Raw genomic sequence first — 24,322 nt, 5'->3', positions numbered from 1 at the left:
ATTCTACCTCTGCCTTAAAATTACTCAATGACCCTGCCTCCAATGTTGGAAACCACCTATCAGGCTGTGAAAGCACTCCGAGAGAAGATGTACTTTGAACAGCAGCCTCCAACCAGGCCCTGGTTCTCAACCTGAGTTCTCAGTGTAACTGAATGAAGCCTTCACAGCTTGTCAGTTTCACAATAAGCTCTTCTTACTGTGACCGCCCCTCAGTAAACCTAGTTTGTTTATCTTCATACGCTTTTCTCCCTGGTAAGATGGTGTGGAGCATGGAAGGATTTTGCAGGCTGATTCGTAGCCTGCTTTGAGTTATATGAATGCACTTTACTTGGCCAAGAAGTCCTGGAGTCGGACTTGAACCTGGACCTTCTAGATCACAGGCAGGGGTGCTACCTATTCAGCTACTTGGGCTCCAGTAACACCAACGATTTGCTGACAAGTCAGTAAGCAGTTTGCATAGCTGCGAAATCTAGGATTCAATAATAAATGACATCTTAAGTAGCTTCTCAACAACCTCAACAACTTCTGAATTACTTACTCCCCAAACACAGCGGTGATCCCCAAACTCCTTCAATCCCACCCTTCCACATACCGGGGAAAGTGGGCAGAATGCAGGATCATACAAATGTTAAGAGCAGGAGTTTGATTCCTCGCACCCGCTCCACCATTCAAATGAATCATGGCCGATCTAGTTGGAAGGGCCGAGGATAGATTCTTGGAGAGACTGCAGACGTAATAGTGGGTGAGCGGAAAGAAAAGCCAGTGCAAGTGATTCCCTGACTATGACTGCATAGATAGGAATGGAATCTGGTGAGGGCAGTCCCGTATCAGTGGAGTTCAGAAGAGAGAAACAGAAGGCAAATGGTGTTAACAATGGTGAAGGCTGCATACAGGTTGTAAAGGATGAGGAGAGTATAATTTACTATGGTCATAGTCACATGGTGTGTAATTTGTGACTTTGATAAGGATCTTTTCAGTATTGTGGTAGGCAACAAAACTTATTTAGAGGGATTCAAAGATAAAATTGAAGGGAAAGGTGGGCTTGGTTTGGGAAGAAAACACGTTCAAGTGCTTTGGAGAAGAAAGGAAGGTTGGAAGATAATAACTTGCAAGGGCAGAGATGTCAAAGGCAGATTAAGAAAATGTGATTTATAAAGAGTGAGTGGAATGGTTTCGCACGTGAAATAACGGAGGTAGAGAACATTGCAAATTTTAAAAGAAAACAAAGGGAGAGGCACTCGGAGAGCAATTGGTTTCATTCGTATTATTCAAGCAAAGAGCCGGCACAGGCAGGATAGGCAAAATGTCCTCCATCTATGCCGCAAAGGGTTCAATGGAACTCAAGATACACTACTCACAAAAGTCAAATCATTGTTTTAACTTACACTTTCTCCTTTATGGATTAAAGGTATTACCTAGAGCTTTTGACAATTGTGGTTAAAAGACCATTTACTTTGATTTTCTACAGAAGTATTTAACTGTGAACTGGGTTCAGCTCTTCACAGCACTGCAGCCCATTAACATATAGAAATATGATATTTAGTTGGATAGATTAATCAACCATCATAACCAAAGTACAAGCGCTTGATTGTTTATTTGGTGATCATGGTACAGAATATAATGGGACCAATCCTCCCATTCCTGATTTTACTAATCAGTCTGTTCCAATTCTCGAGGGGCGACCCATTACTGTAAAGTAGTCCATGATTCTTAAACAGTAGTCTAAAATCTTCTTTTTCTTACTGTACTGAACACTATTTTATTCTAGACAAATAATTCTTGTTTGTCTCTATGTAGCTTGAAATCTAAACACTAATTGAAATTAGAAGAGCGCTTGAATATGTCTGGAATAAACAGAGAGGGTGGGGGGGGGTGATGGGTTATCTACCAACCTCGTTTTCAGAAACATTATTTTACAGTTAGCGGATTTTGTTAGAGATTCTGGGTTTCTTCCAAAGGGATTGTTGAAAGATTTGCCACCTCCACATCACAATTTCAGGCAAAAACTAGACTTGGCTTGGCAGTCATCCGTTTCTTTACGTTTCAGCATATCAACACTTTATCTGATGGGGTTATCTTTATTACTTATATCAATGTTGTCCGGGAAACAACAAAACCTGCCATTCCCTTGTTAACTGTTGTTAGAGAGCACCGTTCGCGAGCAATGGAACATCACAGAATCACAGAAAATACAATGCAGAAGAGGTCCTTCGGCCCATCGAGTCTGCAACGACACATGAAAACCTCTTGATCTGCCTACCTAATTCCATTTGCCAGCACTTGGCCAATAGCTTTGAATGTTAATGCGTGCCAAGTGCCCATCCAGGTACTTCTTAAGGATGTGAGGCAACCTGCCTATACCCAGGCAGTGCATTCCAGATTATCACCACCCTGTGGGTACAAAGGTTTTCCTCACAACCCTCTAAACCTCCTGCTCCTCACCTTGCACTTGTGTCTTCTCATGACTGATCCTTCAACTAAGGGGAACAGCTGCTCCCTATCCACCCTGTCCATGCCCCTCATGATCTTGTATACCTCAAACAGGCATCCCTCAGTCTTCTCTGCTCCAACAAAAACAACCCAAGCCTATCCAACCTCTCTTCATTACTTAAATGTTCCATCCCAGGCAATATTTTGGCGAATCTCCTCTGCACCCCCTCCAGTCCAATCATATCCTTCTTTATAATATGGTGACCAGAATTGCACACAGTTAACCAGGTGTAGCCTCCCCAAAAGCTTTGCTGAAATCCATATAAATACATCAACTGCACTACCCTCATCTACACACCTGGTCACCCCCTCAAAAAATTTGATCAAATCTGTTAGGCATGTCCTCCCTCTGACAAAGTCATGCTGACTATCAATGATCAAACCTTGCCTCTCCAAGTGGAAATAGATTCTCTCCTTCAGAATTTTCTTCAATAGTCTCCCTTCCACTGACGTGAGACTCACTGGTCTGTAGTTCCCTGGCTTATCTCTACAACCCTTCTTAAATAGTGGGACCACTAGTCCTCTGGCACCTCCCCTGTGGCCAGAGAGGAACTAAAGATTTGGGTCAAAGCCCCTGTAATCTCCTCCCTTGCTTCCCACAGCAACCTGGGATACAATTAATCTGGACCAGGAGATTTGTCCACTTTTAAGCCTGCCAACTCCCTATGTCAATTTGCTCAAGAACCACACAGTCTCTCTCTGAGTGCCATATCTACATCTTCATTCTCTTGGTTGAAGACAGGTGTGAAATATTCGTTCAACACCCTACCAATGTCCACCCACAGATTTCCCTGTTGGTCCCTAATGGGCCCTACTCCTTCCCTGGTTACCCTCTTCTCATTGAAATACTTATGGGACATCTTGGGATTTTCCCTAACTTTACCAGCCAGAGCTTTCTCATATTCCCTCTTTGCTCTCCTCGCAACATATTGGGTTGTTGATACTCACCCTGTTGGATTTGGCGATTTCCCTACAATTCTCTTTACTGCCTCCTCGTGCAGTTATTCAATAAATGCCAATCTATTCATTGATTCGCCAATGTTTCCTCATTAACCAAGTTTTCCTCGTAATCTAACGGACCATTGGCAGAAGTCAGTTTGGGAGTGGGGGTTAAGAAAAACAGCAACACTTTCACAATCTTTGTTCGTTTGGTTCCAACTTTTGTTTGACAAACATGGGTTCAGATGACAGAGCAGTCAATTGGAAACGGGAAAGTTAACAAGCAGCAGTGTGCCGGGAGGGTTTGGGATGGGAAGGGGGTGGACAACTTGGTGAAGTCACGGAGCAGCGGCAATATAGCCTGAATTCCCGCGCAAGTGGCTTCTCCAATCTCAGCTCCGCTACTGGGAACTATGCTTGAAGCAGAAATAAAACAGAACATGCTGGGCAAACTCAGCGGGGGCCTGGCAGCATCTGTGGGGAGATAAAATAGAGTTAACGTTTCGAGCCCCTGTGAATCTTTTTCAAAGCAGAAGTTCAGCTCAGCCCCCCGGTAAAGGATGCCTGGAAGACAACTTACCGTACGGCCACCGATGTCCCCCCGCCCCCCTCCCGTGTGGACCGTGGGGAGAATAAGATTAGTAACAACCAAGTTACATCGAAGCCCAGTGAACTGGGAGAACTGTATGGAAGCGAATGCAGAAGGTTCGTCTGAATTACTGGCAAAGTCCTGAGCAAACCTTTTGCCCAGGTACAGACGACTTGGAGTCGGTCAATGTATATCTCCTTTCAGAAGATTCCGAGTTTGTCTGCTGTACAATCCGCTGGCCCAAGCATGCCTAGTCTTGTAATATAATTTATCATTAATGAAGGAATGAACTTGAGTTCGTAGAATCACAGTTGAACAAACTATTTGAAAGGCACAGCTATTTTGTCTAACACTATGTTACAGTATAACCTCATCGAGTTTTCACACACTCTATTTGGGACTATGCTTAAACAGCGCTGCATCTCACTGCCTTCTAGATACATTTGATGGCTTCGCCGTCACACAATGGCTTTCTGCCATAGAATCTTTCATATTAAATCAAATTATGTTCCACACAACAGGCTAGCACTTTGTGAACATCTGAAAGTGTGTCAGAAAGCAAGGTTAGCGGGCAATAGTTTAACTAGAATGAAGCGTTGTCTAGCTGCATCTGATATGTAGGCCAATTCAATAAATGCAAACAGGCGAGAATGTTCTTTATCAGACAAGTTTTATTTTCTCTAAAGTGATGGTGACTTTACTGATTGCGAACGATCACAGACCCAAATCTGCAACTTCGAAAATCACGAAAGTAAATAAAGACAAGCAGAAAACCTCAACACACAGCATAGAACTGCTATATGGGTTGTGGAACGAAGCACATTTAGCTAAACCCACGATTAATTTCCTTCAGTAAGTGGTGCAATTTATCCCGTCACGCACTGGGCTTCACCAGCAATGACCAGGACTGTGTTTTTTTTAATATATTAAATCGCAGAACAACACAGTTACTTCTCAATTACATTCAGGGACACCATGATTAGGTAAATAATCTAACATTGAAACTGAATAGACTTTCTGTCCTGATTGACAATGTTGTTAAAAGCTGCCCGCACAAATGTAGTCACCTGCCTACAGAAACAGGATGAATCCAGTCGAACTCCAGTCACAAATGCAGATTCAAATAAATATTAAAAGTTGATACATGCTAAAATGTTGTGAACTTTTCTGCTCAAATATGTCGCAATGATGAACTATGATCGTCGAAATGATGATTGAATCATTGTCTGCAGAACTTGCATTTGATAATTTTCTTGAAAGCACTTTGGAAATCCTTATTGAAATAAGCATATATGATGGGATTTAGGAGTGAATTGGAGTAGCCTTGCCAGTTGATGACAGATTGGAGCCACTTTGGCATGTAACATTGTTGTCCACAAAATGGCAAGACCAGGGCCACGATGAAGAATGGCAACCAGCAAAATATGAAGGTGCCCATAATGATGCCCAAAGTTTTCACAGTCTTCCTCTCGCGGGCAAGGGCCACCTTTCTCTTCGCTTCAATGTTCTTGTCATTGCGAGCCTCAAAGCACGGTGTCGATTGGCTGTTGGTGTTGCTGGGCAGGTGAAGGTAGCTTTTGGAGTTTTGGTGGACTTCGATGACTTCTAAGACGGAGCCCTCTTCTCCATGCCGGATCGCCCCGTTGATACAGGCGGGCCTCGGCTCCACGCTCCTCTTCCAGTTCTTGCTGTTCTCACAGTTGTTTTTCTTCTGCATGGCGGCCGGGGACACAGTCAAGCAAGTGTCTGCTACTTTTTGCTTCTCCGATTTCTTCACGGTCTTGCGAATGCGGAACCTGGCGGCTTTGAATATTCGCCCGTACAGGACTAACATCAATATCAGGGGGATGTAAAAGGCGCCGAAGGTGGAATAAATGGTGTAGCCGGGATCCACACTAATGTTACAAGCATCGGGGTCGGCTCTGTCTTCGGGTGTTCTCCAGCCCAACATGGGAGGGATTGAAATTAAAAAACCGATCAGCCATGTCAGGCTGATCAGGACAGCAGCTCGTCTGGGAGTCCTCTTATTGACATAGTCTATTGGGTCAGTGATAGCCCAGTACCTGTCTAGAGCAATAGCGCAAAGGTGCATGATAGAAGATGTACAGCACAACACATCTAAAGAGATAAAAATGTCACAGGTTACCTGTCCCAGGGTCCATTTGTTCAGAACTTGGTACAAAGCAGCCATAGGTAGCACTAACACAGAAACCATCAGGTCTGTCACAGCCAGCGATCCTATTAAATAGTTGGCTACGTTTTGGAGAGAGCGCTCCAGTGCTATAGCTGCGATCACACAAGTATTTCCAATGATGGAACAAAGGATCATAGTTCCGATAAACAAGGAAGTTACGATCTGATAAGTGAGCGTCACCTCTGAAAAGTTGGTCTGGTTGTCCTTGCTGAAAGCGGAGTCTGAGAAGGTGCTGTTGTTGAACATTTCCATTCCGAGAGACTTGAAGGAGAAGTTGTGTCAATCCTCCGGGCTCCAAATTCCAGGCGAAGCTACATTATTTAAAGGGAAAGATCATCTAAGCCCACAGAACACACACGTCGTTACTTTCTTAGTTCTATAAATCATTGGCTTTTCCCTCAACGAATGGTGGCTGAGTGAATTAATATATACTGCCGTCCAGGATACGTCAGATCGCTAATAGATCCCTGAAGTGTGCCTTTCCATGCTGATGCTCAGTCTGATGTTAGTGGAAGTAGAAACAGCCAGGACCATGTCAGCCTTTTGATTCTGCATCACCTCTGTTGTTTTTTTCTCTACCTTGAGCAACACGTTTCTTAATCTCTGTCAGCCAAAGTAGCTCCCCCACCCTCACTGTGCTTGAAGTAGATCTGATTCTTGGATCAATAATGCAGACGGAGTTGGTCATTATCTTACGTCGCTCGGCCGTTTTCTGCGCGTATCTTGCCCAACGTGATGACAGTGAGAAGGAAATTCGTCTAATACACACCCCTCCCTCCACCTAGAGGTAACACCGAGCGACCCTTCGCCCTCCTCCATGTGTAGGCGTTTGTTTTTGCAGTAAATTCTGTACCAGGACAAAGGACAAATATGCGAAAATGAAATATTGGCTCTAAAAGAATATCGCAGTTAAACAAATATTCATGTTGGAGACCGTTTTGAGTATGGGGGTGGCGGGGGGGGGGGGGGGGGTGCACTTCCTAGATATTTATTTAACTCAATCATCACTGAACGCCTTTGTTTCCTAACTTTTCCACTAAGTTAATTTCCTTCAAATCTCCAAGAGAGCAGAGGGATGCTGCACATTGTAAAAGTAGATTCACACAATATCCATCAGTCCTTAGGTATTGTATAACACCGTTGAATAATACTTAAGACGAGGCAAAACTGGGATGACGGAATCAAATGTGTAATGAAAATGGAGCCAGACATTGCACAGTGGAGAGATGGGTGTGCTATTCAAAAGCGTCCCGTGATTTGCTTCCATTACTTTAAACGTTTGCCCAAAGACTGGAATGAAAGACAACTTACCATTTTAATTTCAAAAAAAGAATTGCAGTTTACATGCTGATGACTCCACAACCCCCTCACCCACCGAGCTCTCCCCTCCTTTCTGGGGTACTGGAAATTTGTGATGTGATTCCTGAAGTGACTAAAATCTATTGGGAATATCAATATGTTATAATCCCGCATTTCAGGACCATGGACGGCTCATAACTCAAAGGAGATCTGCTGCCACCTAGAGATCGTTCAATCAAACTTCACAGATTAACCAGCTAGAAGCTACACACACACAACACGCCATTCATTCAATTGTGTGCTTCACGGGGAGTTTTCTCCTCAACTGAAATTCGTCAATTAATGGACGTAGTTCAGTTATTTCACGAAACTGGACTTCGTTTTTTTATTATTAATGGAAGCTCATTATTATTATTATTATTGAATGAAGCTCACCTCATCCGCTTTGTACAATACCATTCATCACTCGTTTTGATTGTGGCAACTTTCCGGGCATCACTTCTGCTGTTTAAACGATCGAAAGTGGCATTTAACTTTGTGTTGAAGATAGTGTAGGGTTTCCTTACTTTGACTTCAGTATCGGAGTAGATTTAAGGATGTTTCAAAGGCTTCAAATTAAAAGCGGTTCACATTGAGGATGTATTTTTGACTTAATAAAATGCGTGTGCACGCTGACAATGCTTCCTTTTGGAGTGGCACCAATTAACCGTAGTTACTTAAATCTGACAATTATTTAAGTTATTAATCAACAGCGACCTGCAAACGGAGGTCTGGATACTATGAAGGATTTGTTTTAGTAGAAAATCCTTTCAGGATTTTATTTTTGCTAATTTATCAAAATAATCTGAACGACTACTCACAATCAGAAACTTTCTGGAAATAGTTGATCAGAGTTTTCTTAATTTATCTGTTAGATATCAAAACGTGTTTGTCTCCTGGCGTGGTCCACACGTTTCTCCCGTTGCACGGCCACGCTTCAATATTAATAAGGCTAGTCCAGACTGCACTGACTCACCCAGATTCGCCATCGCTGGCCACTGGCATGTTTAATGTTAATGCAGCAGTGGAAATAAATAAATAAATAAATATTTGTTTTAAAGTTTGATGTTGCACAAACAGAACAGCGAAAATCTCCAGGTTCTTTGCCACAGCCTGAAATCAGACTGCAGTCATTCTGGGGTCACGTCATCCGCCGGCGTGAAACCCGAGGCGGGGGGGGGGGGGGGGGGGGTGCAGAGCCAAATGTGAGGATCGGCTTGTGGAGCAACGGAACGAAAGTCAGCTGGGAATTACAGTAACTTGTCAGGAGGAGGTTGTGACTGTCTTTCCGAGCAAAGCCCGAGGGACAGAACCCAAAGAGTGGAGCAAAAAGATAAAGGATGGGGCTGTGCTGATCGAGTGCACTTGTTCCCCAAGTCAGTTTCTTTTTCCCCCCAACTTTCCAATATTTCTGAGCATAAGACCCCCCCCCCCCCCCCCCCCCCACACACCCCTCCCCACCTTTCTGGGATATTGGAAATTCTTGCTGTGATTCCTGAAGTGGATGAAATGTATTGGGCTGCGATATTATCATCCCCGCACTGTGAATTCTATATAGAAACATGCCGGAGGTTATTACACTCAAGGTGCCGTCGGCTCTGGATATCAGAAAAGAAAAGAACAGTTCGTCCTGGAAAAATCAGTGCAGTGTTTTCCTTTGAATTCTTTCCTTTCTCATTTGTCTCTTTGACAGCCTTGTGCTGTATCTTGTCCACTTTTTGTTTGGCAACCGGTCATTTGCTGCGCAAGCTGATACCTAATTGAATGGCTGCAATACCCCCACTGTAATACTGCATGTCAATTTAAATTACCATCCGTTATAAAGACAGGATCAATACTAAATCATATCAGTGTAGGAGATTTACAGGGGCGCGGGTCGGAATCCCTGCAAAGCTGCTTTATGAAAAGCATAATACATCAGGGGGTAGGGGGACAAATGAATATTTGCATTGTAATATATATTCCGCTTACTTTTCAGGAACTTAGTTATTTATATGAGAACCGTGGACACTGAAGTTGGCTCATGTCTCTCTAGCTGGATGTGTTACTTATTTCCATAATGTGTGTACAATCCACTCCACCGTTCATAGTCTCAGAGTTGTCGATCACACCAATGTGTATACGCAAGAATGGACGCAGGTCAGTAATTTATTTGCAGGGAGTAGGATTACTGAACTACAAGTAGGAGTATTCCTGATCGAATGCACTGGGTTTGCAACAACACGATAACCACCAGTGTTAATTGCGTGTTCATTGTGCTGAATTCTGAGAGGGTGGAGAACGTTTGCTGCGGGTTCACGTGTATCTCCACCAACAGATACATTCATCTGAGCTTGGTTTATTTTAAACGGCACTTCCGTCACGGTCAAGGGCCGAATTGAGGTGCGTTTTACAATTAATACATTCCAAGTAAGATTCCAAGTGGGATCTGTCTGCAAGTCACACGGACTGAGGTTTGGAGATCAGCAGCGATCTTGCGGAAGGACTATGGAGTTGATTGTGTCTGTTCTGGACTCCAAACCACAATCGTGTATGGCACCTGAGTAACCTCTCTGAACACTTTCAATGGTTTTACATGACTGCTTTCTGCCTCAACCACGCATGCGCCCTACATTCCAATGTGTTGCAGTTAAATATTTGAAAATGGTTACGAGATCATGTCGAGGTTATTGTTTGACAGGGAATGGTATTTCAGCCTCCAAAGCATGTAGCTTGCTGTTTGCTCATTTAACAAGAGAACAAACATATCCATCCCATTTGAGATCTGCCCGGATAGGTATATCCAGTAGTCTGGTGGTGTTACGATGTTGGTATGTAAATTGGGAGGGGCTGGTTAATTTCGAGTGAACTAGATGTCAATAACCGTGCATCTTTTGGTTCATGTGCCCGACCTATTGTAAAATTGTTCAAGAACGGTTGGCCCAATGTGGGTGCAACGCCTTTCGATGTCCATCAGGTCATCGATATATTTCAAGGGGTGACTACCAATGTCAACTTCTCTGAAGCCAGTATCATTGGTCAAAGCAAGGAACAGAGTGGACCTCAGCTTGGTTCGCTGGGGAACACCAGTGTGCTGGTTCACTTTGACACTTTACCTACGATCTTGACACATTGTTCATGATTTGAAATGAAGCTGCCTACCCAAGAAACAAGAGATGGGTCAACTCCCATTTGTAGGAATTTTGAGATGGCGGTTGAGTGATTGAATGCTTTGGAGAAGACTGTAAGCATCATTGACAATACTGATTCTGACCCCTCAGCATGTCCATGCAGGATATTGATCAGGCAATGGAACGTTAACACATCTTTGCTGTGGTGGAGTTGTGGACAGTGCAGAAGGATGTTACAAGTTACAGAGGGACATAGATAAGCTGCAGAGCTGGGCTGAGAGGTGGCAAATGGAGTTTAATGCAGAAAAGTGTGAGGTGATTCATTTTGGAAGGAATAACAGGAAGACAGAGTACTGGGCTAATGGTAAGATTCTTGGCAGTCTGGATGAGCAGAGAGATCTCGGTGTCCATGTACATAGATCCCTGCAAGTTGCCACCCAGGTTGAGAGGGTTGTTAAGAAGGCATACGGTGTGTTAGCTTTTATTGGTAGAGGGATTGAGTTTCGGAGCCATGAGGTCATGTTGCAGCTGTACAAAACTCTGGTGCGGCCGCATTTGGAGTATTGCGTGCAATTCTGGTCGCCGCATTATAGGAAGGATGTGGAAGCATTGGAAAGGGTGCAGAGGAGATTTACCAGAATGTTGCCTGGTATGGAGGGAAGATCTTATGAGGAAAGGCTGAGGGACTTGAGGCTGTTTTCGTTAGAGAGAAAAAGGTTAAGAGATGACTTAATTGAGCCATACAAGATGATCAGAGGATTGGATAGGGTGGACAGTGAGAGCCTTTTTCCTCAGGTGGTGATGTATAGCACGAGGGGACATACCTTTAAATTGAGGGGAGATAGATATAAGACAGATGTCAGAGGTAGGTTCTTTACTCAGAGAGTAGTAAGGGCATGGAATGCCCTGCCTGCAACAGTAGTGGACGCGCCAACACTAAGGGCATTTAAATGGTCATTGGATAGACATATGGACGATAAGGGAATAGTGTAGATGGGCTTTAGAGTGGTTTCACAAGTCGGTGCAACATCGAGGGCCGGAGGGCCTGTACTGCGCTGTAATGTTCTATGTTCTATGTTTCCAAACTGCTTGGGGTCAAGTTGCCTCCATGGTTTGGAATGCTATACAGTGACCTGCAATTTGGGAGAATGGGCCAGTTAGCAAGATTGTGTTGCTATATTTACTCGCTATAAATATGGTAGTCAATAAGGTTGCCCTTCTTTTGTCCAGATATTGATATTATATTGCTTTCAGAGTTGCCAGGTATCAAATGATACCACCACAAGGTTCAACCGGATATCGATCAAAGACCCAACAACCAGTTAGTTAGTTCAAGTTCCGTAATACTTTATTTACACACAAGATTAACTTATACATGCACCATAAACACTACGAGCTAAATTACACCTAACACTATGACAACCTGTACTTAACATCAGGCACCCAGCTTAGGTCAGAGGAACAGTGGCCTTTGTTCGATTCTGGATCTATCGGGTCTGGAGAAGTAACTGCGGTTCAGCTAGGCTCATCCGTCTGGTAGCGAGCGTTGAACTTGGACTTGCTTCTGGTCGTGGTGCTGCAGTTGGAGATAGACGTTGCCAGAGTTCCAGGTCCAAAAGAGATCGAACACATGGCAGTGTCTCTCTTTATCCTTGGGGGGTTTTGTGCTCTTTTGGGTGCAATAGGTTTGGACCCAATAATTCGGCAGACTTCGATCACTGCCTTCGATCTGAGCCAATAAAGGGGCGGGTGCCTTGATGGCTGGGCGTGTCCTAAGGGTTCATTGGCCTTGCTGTTTATGCTTCCTGAGTAAAGGGAGTGGCGCTGATGTGTCTGGAATTGTATCGGACACCTGTGCACCAGTCCTTTGTCTTAGGGAAATGGGTCATTAGAATGCAAATCGGCAGGGGTTTCAATACTGTTTGGTTCTCTGCTTACAAATATACATTTAGGCTCTGAGCCTGCCTGAATCTTGTATTGGCCGCATTTCCCTTGAGTCTTTGCAAATGTCCATGTTTCTTTGTAAGTGGCCATCCCAGATGGCTACAGTCTGTCCTCTTGATCCTAAATGTGAAGCGTGGTGGATCACACTACTGAATCTTCATCTGTTCTTTGGTGTGCCGGGTAGCCTTAATCAAGGACAGGTTCTATACTACTCTGTCCTATGGATTGGAACATTTACCTAAGTTTCTAATACATCACACATCTATAAAAATTCTAAGGGGGCACTATAACATTCAATCTTTCATTTAACTCCTTTACACAAAGGGGGACCTCTAACTGTCCTTACCTAAACTACACTTATGCTGCTTGCTAATAACCAACAGAACTTATATTACAGTACAAAAATTTAATCAATAGCAGCATCACATTCCTACTTAAACTTATCACATTTACAGAAAATGCAACTTTTATTGAAAACCGCGGAATTTATTAGTCAGAAAAAGGGTTCAAAAAGAGTGTGTGGTCTGTTGAAGTCCAGGAAAAGGGGCTCTGAGACTATATATTGGGGAGCGGGAAGCTCTCCTTCGCCATTTCTGAAGTCTAAGTGTCTGAACGACACTGCATAGTATTGCAATAACTAATAGCGTTTCTACCGTGTATGAGAGGGAATACCATTTTATGATGTTATCGCACCATGTGGGGGTATCAATGTTTATTTCCATGTGAGGTGTGGTGTCCGGGCTAGGGGTATCGTGTGTATGGTTGTGTTTGGGGCCAATGTGGTGTGGGTTACAGGGGTCGTCGATGCGCGCAACTGTAGTGATCCAACGATGAATCATGATGGAGGTCAACAGTTCTGTCTTCACCTTGTATTTTGTTCTTTGTATCCTCGTACATTCCTGGGGGTGCAAGCATAATATCTATTATTACCTTTAATACCTCATTTGTCTGTCCGTTTCTCCTTGATATCAATTTCTTTAATTGCTCTACTTGGTGTTCAGTTTCTTCCCTGACCAAAACTACGCCTTGCGTGACTTGGTAGGCCTTATCATATTGTGTCTGAAAGCTGCTTAGATGAGCTAGACAAGATTTGTGTGCCCGTTTGACATCAGCCATCTCCTTGTCCTTTGCTGCTAGCTGCTCTCGGAGTTGCTCATTTAATTTTTTGCATTCACTAACGTTTCCCTCACTACTCTTCTCTTTCTCTACAAGCTGTCTGCGGAGTGTCCTCAAGACCTCCTCTGTGCCTCGCAATTGTGCCAAACAGGACACGATTGCCATCGGCTTACGAACTTTACCTAAACTCTTTTTATGGATCTTGGTCAGGTTATCCCACCAAGTTTGTCCTATACTACCAGGACTTCATTTGCACAAAACTCAAGATCATAGGGGCCATCCTTTCCCCTTTAGATACTTCCTAATTTCCTCTTCCCATATGGGACACTGCTCTGCTCTATTGGTTGCTGCGACCTCGGGTTCCTGTGGGTACATAAGGCGTTCCATTACCTTCATTGCCATTTCTACGATTATGTCTTTTCCTACCGTAATCTCTGTATCTCTACCGTAATCTCTGTATTTCTACCGTGAATCTGGGACAGGTGGGAATAAAGCGGTGATGCAAACAGCGGGTATGGCTTAAGCTATTTTCCGGTTCAGACAACCCCCGAACGTTTTATGCAACAAAATCTAATGAGTTTACCTTATATCCCTGTTAGTACGCATGCAAATTACTACACACTTCCGAATCTTGGTAGTTTGATCGATACTGGGCTTACACTTGTGGTTTCTCTCACTTTCCCAATTGGGTTTCTAATTCAAACATTTTGTGGGTTCTCTCGGAGTGACAAAATCACTTCTGGGTCGAGTCCCGTCAGAGGTCGCCAATAATGTTGCTATATTTACTCGCTATAAATATGGCAGTCAATAAGGTTGCCCTTTTGACTAGATATTGATATTATATTGCTTTCAGAGTTGCCAGGTATCAAATGATACCACCACAAGGTTCAACCAGATATCGATTAATGACCCAACTACCAGTTAGTTAGTTCAAGTTCTATAATGCTTTATTTACACACAAGATTAACTTAAACATTCAACATAAACACTACGAGCTAAATTACACCTAACACTATGACAACCTGTACTTAACTTCAGGCACCCAGCTTAGGTCAGAGGAACAGTGGCCTTTGTTCGAATCTGGATCTGCTGGGTCTGGAGAAGTAACTGCGGTTCAGCTAGGCTCATCCATCTGGTAGCGAGCGTTGAACTTGGACTTGCTTCTGGTCGTGGTGCTACAGTTGGAGATAGACGTTGCCGGAGCGCCAGGTCCAAAAGAGATCAAACACATGGTAGTGTCTCTCTTTATCCTTGGGGGGTTTCGCGCTCTTTTGGGCGGTCCTTAGATTTGTACCCAATAATTCGGCAGACTTCAATCACTGCCTTCGATCCGAGCCAATAAAGGTGTGGGTGCCTTGATGGCTGGGCGTGTCCTAAGCGGTTATTGACCTTGCTGTTTATGCTTCCTGAGTAAAGGGAGTGGCGCCGATGTGTCTGGAATTGTATCGGACACCTGTGCACCAGTCCTTTGTCTTAGGGAAATGGGTCATTAGAATGCAAATCGGCTGGGGGTTTCGATACTGTCTGGTTCTCTGCTTACAAACATACATTTAGGCTCTGAGCTTGCCTGAATCTTGTATTGGCCATATTTCCCTTGAGTCTTTGCAAATGTCCATGTTTCTTTGTAAGTGGCCATCCCAGATGGCTGCAATTGGACGTGGTGTTGACTATACTGGCGGCGCTGTCAATACAAGTTGGTGATAATTTCAGAATAGGAACCACATTGACCTCTTTCCACTGTGTAGGAGCTCTCCGTTGTGTATCAAAGGTTTAGCAAGTTCGTAAGAGAACTGGCGGATGAATCTGGCGGAGATGTTAGCAGGGCCGCTTGCTTGATGAGGTTCAATTGCCTAAAGCTCTCGATAGGCCTCTCATGGCTGAATCTAGTGGATAAAAGGGGATGATAGTTACACCGGAGTAAGGAGGGGTCCAGTGGCTGTATGTCATCTGAAACAATGCAAATTTGGAATATATTACATCAATGAGGTTTTGCGATCACTTAAACTGTGATTGTTGTGTTAAGAAATGCACGCTTGTAATTAGTAACTTTGGAAATAAATGCTTATGAAACGGTGTAAAGGTTGTCTCCAGTTCTGTTCTTCATCATTGGAATATAACATGGCAGCCGAGTATGGTTGCCTGAAGGTTGAATCTAAGCAAACACAATTAATACATAAAAATGCTGTTCCATAAACCATTGTGGAAAATGGCAGATGGCATGCGTCAATTGTCAGGGTATGATTACCCTCCCAGCCTTGTAGAGCCTGAACCATACGATGAGTGGTAGAATGAAGTGGATATGTGGGCAAGGGTTACCAAACAGGGAACAAGGTCTGGTCTTGGTGCTGTTGCTTCCTACAAGAAACAAAATCAGAAGCATTTGATGAGATGAATGCCCACCAGTTGGAAATCAATGAACGTACTTCCTCAGAAAGACCTTGACATCTCCTTCAACTGAACTTAAACAAAGTGGATCACTTTGACCAGAATAGGGGTGAATAATTATTAAATTGCCTCAGCTTCCATTTTCTGAGGCGTGCTGCTTCAAAGGTTCTGCCTGAAACTTAATCAATATTTTCCAGCTCAGCATGTCTCTGAATCTAACCCCTTCCAAACTCAAATTAATTCAGCATTAGTATTATTAACATATCAAATGAATTTGCCTTAATCTTATATCTGTCATGATATCAGAACCTGTTAAAGTGCTCGACAGCCAATTAAGTATTTTAGAATCATAGTCACTGTTGTGATGTAGGAAACATAGCAGCATACATGCTCAGAAAAAGCTCCCATAAACAGTAATGAGATAATTACATGATAATCTGATTGTTAGTGTTACTGGAATAAATATTAAGTATTGCTAAGAAAATAGATTTTTTTGCGTAGCTTTTCATCTGCACTCATCACGACATTGAATACAATGTAAGGCAAATCAACAAGTGCATCCTTTTGCTGGCAAGTAGACTCTGATTGGTAGAGACATTGCCATGGAGAATGCAGCAGTTGATGGTGACTGACAGTTAACTGCCAAGCATTGTTTGAAATTTAAACCAGGCAGCTTGACTCTAGTTGGTCGAAGAATTGCCCTGAAGAAGGAATCAGCAGACCAGCTATCATTTATTTGTATTTTGTTCAGCTGAAATGGACACAATGGCTGGAAATTTATGGCCATACCCATTGGCGGGATCTTTCAGTCCTGCCAATGGCAAATCCCCACCGCGGGTTTCCTGGTAGTGGGGAGTGCACACAACAGGAAAACCCATTTGCAGTGGTGCATTACATGCCTTGGGGGGACATGGAGAATCACGTCCATCATGTGTACATATTCTTTCTGTCTGAAAAGAATAGGGCCCTGTGTATTGATGTATGTAACTTCCAGTTAATGCACCACGAAGAGCCCAACTGACAATCTTAAATTGGTTGTCAGTGTAACTTTTAGCAGACTGAGGATTATTTAGAAAATGTTGTCCAATCACAGAATCACATCTAATGCTGGACACTGGACTGGATCCTCCGATTTTGAAGCTATGTCCCCACACCGGCGTGGGAACGGTGGCGTTTTACGACAGAAAAATGGTGTAAAAAGGCCACCGATCCTCCATTTGGCCTGCAGTGGCTGCGCCGTGCAACATGGCGCCGGCCGCTTAAGGACCCGGCCTGTGAAATAGTCCCACCCATTTGGCCGGCTCGTGTGGCCAGGACCACCCCCAGCCCCTGGCAATGTCCCCCCTGCCCACGGATCGGCCCTCTCTCGACTGTGGCGGCGCTGGACTGAGTCCGCACCGTCACGCCGAGTTCCTGACGGATGAGACCTTATGCGACCGACGCCGTCAGGAGTTCGGCTGGTGGGGGGCAGAGCATCGGGGGGTGGGCCTCAGGCAATGTCCTGTGGCCGTCGATCCCGAGTATTCAGTTTTGGAGGGGGCGGAGCATCGCAAAAGCGGCTCCGCCCCGATTCGGTCGTGAATGAGGATTCCCTGGCCGGTCGCCGAATGCGATTTCGGCGTCGGTGACCAGAGAATCCCGCCCTGTGTGATTGAGCTTTGCAAGCACAGGCTGGTTGTGTACGGTCTGTAACTTGCCCATTATGAACAGCTGAAGGGACTTGCTGCTTGACACGATCCGCCAGCCTTCGGGATGTGCAGCCTAAATACCTAGCATCACAATGTCCCTGAAATTCACTGAAATTCATATACCACGTTACTCATTTACGAGATAGGCCTTTTGGCTTAGTGGCAGCATCCTGGTGAATCCTGGTGAATACCACCCATTTTCCTACCGCATGGTAACAGCGTGAAATTGCTAGCTCCATCTATTGTTTGAGATACCTTGCCCATCCAAGATAATCTGAGGTAAACTGGGCTGAAAGTGACAGCTTTAGGCCTGTTCTTGAGCTTGTGCGATATACAGTGTAAAATGATCTGATCAGGGTAGCCTTTGACATGTCCTATTTCAGCACCAAGCTTGCATGATGACTAAATGGCTCAGACCCTATTTACAAGGTTGCTGATAAAGCCAATCTTGACCTGTGAAGGCATACATGCAGTAGACCGTGGTGGAGAACCGCCTAGCAGATTTCGCAACTAGTATGTCAAGGAAAGCAAATTCATTTGACTGATCCATTTCAAAGCTGAAATTGAGTGCAGGATGGGGCCAATTAGGACATGTAAGGAAATTATCTACAGCTACAAATTTAAGTAGAGAAAATGTATCATCCACATATCAGAAATATGTATGGAGTAATAAGTTAGCTGTCATTCCAACAAAGGTATTTCTATTGGAACTCAACAGTGTAATTTTACAATTTTTTGGCAAAGTGTCCTTATTAAAGAGCACCCCAATTAAAAAATATTAAAATGGAAATCCTTCCCCCCCCCCACAAACCACCCCCAGCCCACCGAATTAACGGAACTCATGCCCCCACCCCCAACCACAGAACGACCCCCCCCACCATGGAAGCACCTGGCACTTCACCCACAAAAGGCTCTTCCCGTGAAACATTCCAGTGCCAGGTGGCAGTGCCAGGGTTTGGTCCTGGGCATTACCCTCTCCCCTCTGGGGGTGTTACTCACCAGAGCACCTCCAACAGGTTCTGCTCGTCAGGCGCACATTGCACGTCGTGATTCATGTCATCATGCCCTCACACGAAAGTGAATGGACAATTTCATGTGGAGGGTCTATGCAAATGAAGATCCAGACTTTTAATATCAGGATTCTTGTCACATCACAGTCACAAGCTGGGGATAATTGATCAGGTAAACTTACTAGCTTTGAAGACATTTTGGGACTCCAGCTCAATTCTCCATCCCGTCCACCATTCCCGCCCCCCACAAAAACAGGAGCAGAAAATCCTCCCCCCCCCACTCCTCAACAAAGCTGTTTGTAAGAGTTGGACCTAGGCAACACCATCTATAAGGCAAACACTTGGTGTTGTTAAGTCTGAAAGCAAAAGCTGTAGCTAGGTGACAGCCATTCACTGGTTCATCCCTCAGCAAAATTGACCAATGAAAGTCAAGCTGCCTGATTTAAATTTCAAACAATGCTTGGCAGTTAACTGTCAGTCACAATCAAGTGGTGCATCTTCCATGGTAATACCTCTGCCAATCAGGATCCACTTGCCAACCAATCAGCACGCTCTTCTCAAACCATGTAAATTTTCTGATTTCCCTTATATTGTATTCTTGCAAATGTCCCAATGAAGTGCCAGAAAATATTCAACACAAAATGAGTCATGTTTCAGCGATACTCATGTTTTGTACTAGAAAATGACTATTAATAAATTTTAAGCAGGTTATTGAATAATCATGGTAGGGCGGCATGGTAGAACAGTGGTTAGCATGGCTGCGTTACAGCTCCAGGGTCCCGGGTTCAATTCCAGCCTCGGGTGACTGTCTGTGTAGAGATTGCACTTTCTCCTCGTGTCTGCGTGGGTTTCCTCCGGGTGCTCCGGTTTCCTCCCACAGTCCAAAGGTGTGCAGGTTAGGTGGATTGGCCAAGCTAAATTGCCCCTTAGTGTCAAAAACTTTAGGTGGGGATAGGGTGGAGGTGTGGACTTAAGTAGGATGCTCTTTCCAAGGGCCGGTGCAGAATCGATGTGCCGAATGGCCTCCTTCTGCGCTGTGAATTCTATGGTACCATGGAAGTGATTTCCTCAACTGAGGCAGAAGACGACGTTTAAGATATCATCTGAATAATAGTGGGCAGGATTCTCTGTTGGCAGACACCGAAATCGGGAAAGGCAGTTGGGCAGAAAATTGATTTTAACGCCAAAACCGTGGCGGGCGCCGAGTTCACGTCAAATTGCAATTCTCCGGTGCCTCGACAGCGGCGTCAATGCATTCCGCATGTGCAGTAAACGCCATTTGCGTATCATTAGCGGCCTGACCTGGTATTCTCTGGGGTCTCCGTGATGCTTCGCCTCCACCGGGGGGAATTCCTGATGGCGAGGTTCACTTGTGCTTTTAAAAATCGGGAAACTGGCATCGTGGCTGATGAAGGAGACAGAAGAAATAGGACACACAGAAGCGTGACTGTGGGCTGCTGGTCCTGACACTGGCTGCGCTGGCTGTGGGGGGTGGGGGGAGGCGGGGTGGTGGTGTCGAGGGGCCCTGCCAAGTATGGGAGGACGGGAGGTGGGGGGGGAAGGGGGAGAGGGTTACAGGTGTGTGGTGTGGGGGATAGTGCCAGGGGTACAGTGTTGTCTTGTCACCATGGCCACCTTGAGGAGGTCATGCAGTTTCTTTCTGCACTGCTGGCCGATCGGGGCGTTGTTGCCCACAGCGCTGACCACCCCTGCCACCCACTCCCAGGCCTGGTGAACGGTGTCAGCTGGCAGCTTCCTTCCTACCATGGGGAACAGTTCCCGCCTCCCCTCCACGACATTCAGCAGGGTCTCCAGTTCTGTGCCGGTGAATCTCGGGGCCGTGCAAATTGCTGCCATCTTGTTGGTTGGGATGGTGTGTGTGGGGAGTGAAGTGTGTATATGCAGCTGCAGCTTTTCAGCCGCCTGAGTGGCAATCCGGGACCCGGTGAATCCCGCACCATATCTAATTGGGATCAATTGTGTTCCACATAGCGCTGGTGCTAGCCCCTTAACAGTCAGTGAATTGGTCCAGGTGCGGCATCAGTTTTAATGTCATAGAACTCCGCGAATCCTGCCCCGGCATTAACACTTAGTCTCTGGAACAGAGAATCTAGCCGAGCATCTCTGACAATGTGTCACTCCCTCAATGCTATACTGAAATGTTTGCCCAGATTATAGCAGAGGGCCAGTGTGGAGACAGTGGGGTGAATGCTTTATTTCTCTACTGTGACTATTCTAAGATTCTATAACTTTCTGGAATGGAGCCTTAAATCCACAACCTTCTGACTCAAAGGAGAGTGATATTACTGAGTCACAGCTGAGAAAGGCTCAACTGTGACAACATTACCAGAAGTGGTGAACTATTCTAAATGTGTTCTCCAAAACATGATAATGCCTTAGCTTAATTCCCAGCAAGTGCAGTATGATGGAATGTGTTAGACTCTGTCCCCTCAAGGGTTCACAGTAACTGTGTGTCATGGAAGAAAGTGACATAATAATCTTATAATAATCTTCATTGCCACAAGTAGGCTTACATTAACACTGCAATGAAGTTACTGTGAAAAGCCCCTAGTCGCCACAATCCGGCACCTGTTCGGGTGCACAGGGGGAGAATTCAGAATGTCCAATTCACCTAACAAGCACGTCCTTCAAGTCATGTGGGAGGAAACCGGAGCACCCGGAGGAAACCCACGCAGACACGGGGAGAACATGCAGACTCCGCACAGAGACCCAGTGGGGAATCAAACCTGGGATCCTGGCGCTGTGAAGCCACAGTGCTAACCACTGTGCTATCCCACATACACTCATGTGACCCCGCATCTGGATTTGAGGAGAGTAAGAATGGTCAGAAACCAGTGCAAAGGGTTATTATAACATGTCCTCATATCTATAAACATGTTACAATAAAGTTATAATGACTACCAGCTAGCAGTCTTTGAGAATTTATTGAAATTATTCCAACCGAACAATACAATAACATATGGTGGGCTGTGGTAAGAAAAAGATGGTAACAGAAATGTCTAACTGTAGCACTTTGAGACAGTCACAGGCCTCAATCAGGCTGAAGCATGGCCAAGTAGAACAGGGGATTTGCTCGATTTTGCTCAACATTGGGTCTCACAGCAAAACCAGACTCTGAGCAGGTCAGCACACTTTTGTACACAATGGCAACTGTGCAGATGACATCCTAATTACCCTGGGGATCGATGAGGGTAAAGCCACATATTCTGAGGTCATTAATGCATTTGAGACACATTTCAATCTCCACAAAAATACCATAGTGGAACATGCAAAATTCAATAAATGCATCCAGAGACAGAGTGAAAACATTGATTCATTTATTTATGATTTGTACCAATTAGCTGAAGACTGAGTTCACTAATCTGAAAGAGGAGTTAATTTGCAACAAAATAGTTTGGAGTAGTGGATAATGCATTATCAGATAATTTGCAGACCCAAAATGACTTGGCGCTGATGAAGGCAATTCAATTAAGTAGACAAGCTGAGATCAGGAAGCAAAACCCCTAGTCAGGAAGAGAGAGACAGCCAGAATCCCAAAGTAGCAGATACAGTTGAATTAACCGGGCATAAAAAAAGGGAAAGAGAGGGAAATGTGTGGCAAGAAAAGCAATTTATGGTGACAGCCCAGGCTAACTGAGAAAGACATAGGTGTGGGAATTGTCCCGTCAAAGCCAGTGATGTAAAAATAAAGGACATTTTCAGGCAGTTATAACGCAGAAGAAGAAATGAGCAAAACACTCAAAAAAAGAACGTTTTAAAAGAAAACAGAGTCCATGAAGTCGAAGACTTACAGGGAATCAGGGGAAACCTTCTTAGGAGAGGTTAAAGAATTTATATGGGAATGTTTAGAGTGAAAAGATCCATGTTTATTTCAAAGAGAATGGAGTATAAAAGTAAGGAAGTCTTGCTGAAAGTATACAAGGCACGAGTTAGGCCACACCTGAACAGTTTTGGCACCCTTATCTAAGGAAAGGTATACTGGCATTGGAGGCAGTCAGAGAAGGCTCTTGAGGTTGATCCTGGGTATGGAGGGATTTTATTATGAGGAGAGGTTGAGTGGATCGGACCTGTACTCATTGGACTTTAGAAGAATGAGAGGTCACCTTACTGAGACACAAAGGTTTCTCAGGGGGTTTGACAGGGTAGATGCTGAGAGGTTGTTTCCCTGTGTGGGATAGTCTAAGACCAGGGGGCCTAGTCAAAGAATAAATGACAGAGATGAGGAAGAATGTCTTCTCTCAGAGGGTACTGAATCTGTGGAATTCTTTACCATAGAGAGCTGCAGAGGCTGGGCCGTTAAGTATGTTCAAGGCTGAGACAGGCCGATTTCTTTTTAGCAGCAATGCAATCAAGGGTTACGGGGATAAGGCAGGAAAGTGGAGTTGAGGATAAGCCATATGGTCTTATGCCCACTTTGAAATAGATACTAAAGCAGCAGTTCCAGTACTTTCAGATACTGAACCATAGTTAAATGAGAGTTCTTCAAACATCCTGAAAAGAGCTACATAAACCAGGAGGAACAGAGCTGAATGTTTTGGGAGAACTAACAACTACTTGTCCAAAGACGTGCAGGTTAGGTGGATTGGCCATTCTAAATTGCCCTTAGTGTCCAAAAAGGTTAGGAGGGGTTATTGGGTTACGGGGATAGGGTAAGTGAGGGCTTAAGTGGGTCGGTGCAGACTCAATGGGCCGAATGGCCTCCTTCTGCACTGTATATTCTATGGTCTACGTCATAGCACAGAGAGACAGTAATTACTGAAGAACTGTACTTAATTCGAGACCGTAACTGTTCGCCCTTAAGTAAAAAGGCATGTAAGGAATTGAATTGCATTCATTGAATAGCAGAAATAAAGAATGGTAAAGGTCAATCAGGGGAGTTTAGAGCAGAGTTTTTGAAGTTGTTTAAAGGATTGGGAAAGCTGGGAACAGAATATCGTATAACCACTAAGCCCAGATGTGAAGCCAATATGCTTGTATAGACCCAAAAAGGTTTTATACACATTACTTCCAAAGGTAAAGGAAGAGATTGACTCAATGGCAATTCAAGGAGTTACTTCATCTGTAGAAGAGCCAATGAATTCATTGTAGAAGAGCTCAGGGATGATAATGATTCTGAAGCCAAATTGTTCCATAAGAATATGTGTTGATCTCACTTAACTCAGTAAAATCATGGGAAGGAGACTACAATCCAATGTTAGCAGAGGATGAAAGTTTAGCTAAATTAGGGAAGAGCCCAATATTCTCTAGATTAGACACCGATAGTGGATTTGGGCAAATATCCCTAGAAGAGGAGTCCAAGCTTCTCACAACTTTCACAACACCATTTGGACGATTTAACAGGTTACCTTCTGGAATAAGGGGCGGGATTTTCTGCAATCGGCGCGATGTCCGCCGACCGGCGCCAGAAACGGCGCGAATCAGTCTGGCATCGCGCCGCCCCAAAGGTGCGGAAGTCTCCGCATCTTGAGGGGCCGAGCCCTCACCTTGAGGGGCTAGGC

The 24,322-nt window shown here is 44.5% G+C and overlaps 1 protein-coding gene across 1 annotated transcript; it reads right to left on the bottom strand.

The window, feature by feature from the left end:
* Positions 1-4,671: 4,671 nt before the first annotated feature.
* htr1aa (5-hydroxytryptamine (serotonin) receptor 1A a) lies at positions 4,672-7,037 on the bottom strand. Its single transcript, XM_072496957.1, has one exon. The coding sequence runs from the start codon at positions 6,462-6,464 to the stop codon at positions 5,238-5,240; it is 1,227 nt and encodes a 408-aa protein (XP_072353058.1). The 5' UTR covers positions 6,465-7,037; the 3' UTR covers positions 4,672-5,237.
* Positions 7,038-24,322: the final 17,285 nt, after the last annotated feature.

Source organism: Scyliorhinus torazame, chromosome 3 (genome assembly GCF_047496885.1).
Source record: "Scyliorhinus torazame isolate Kashiwa2021f chromosome 3, sScyTor2.1, whole genome shotgun sequence".
NCBI classification, from domain to species: domain Eukaryota; kingdom Metazoa; phylum Chordata; class Chondrichthyes; order Carcharhiniformes; family Scyliorhinidae; genus Scyliorhinus; species Scyliorhinus torazame.
The sequence above is the reverse complement of the archived record's forward strand: the minus strand, read 5'-3'. Positions and strand labels throughout refer to the sequence as shown.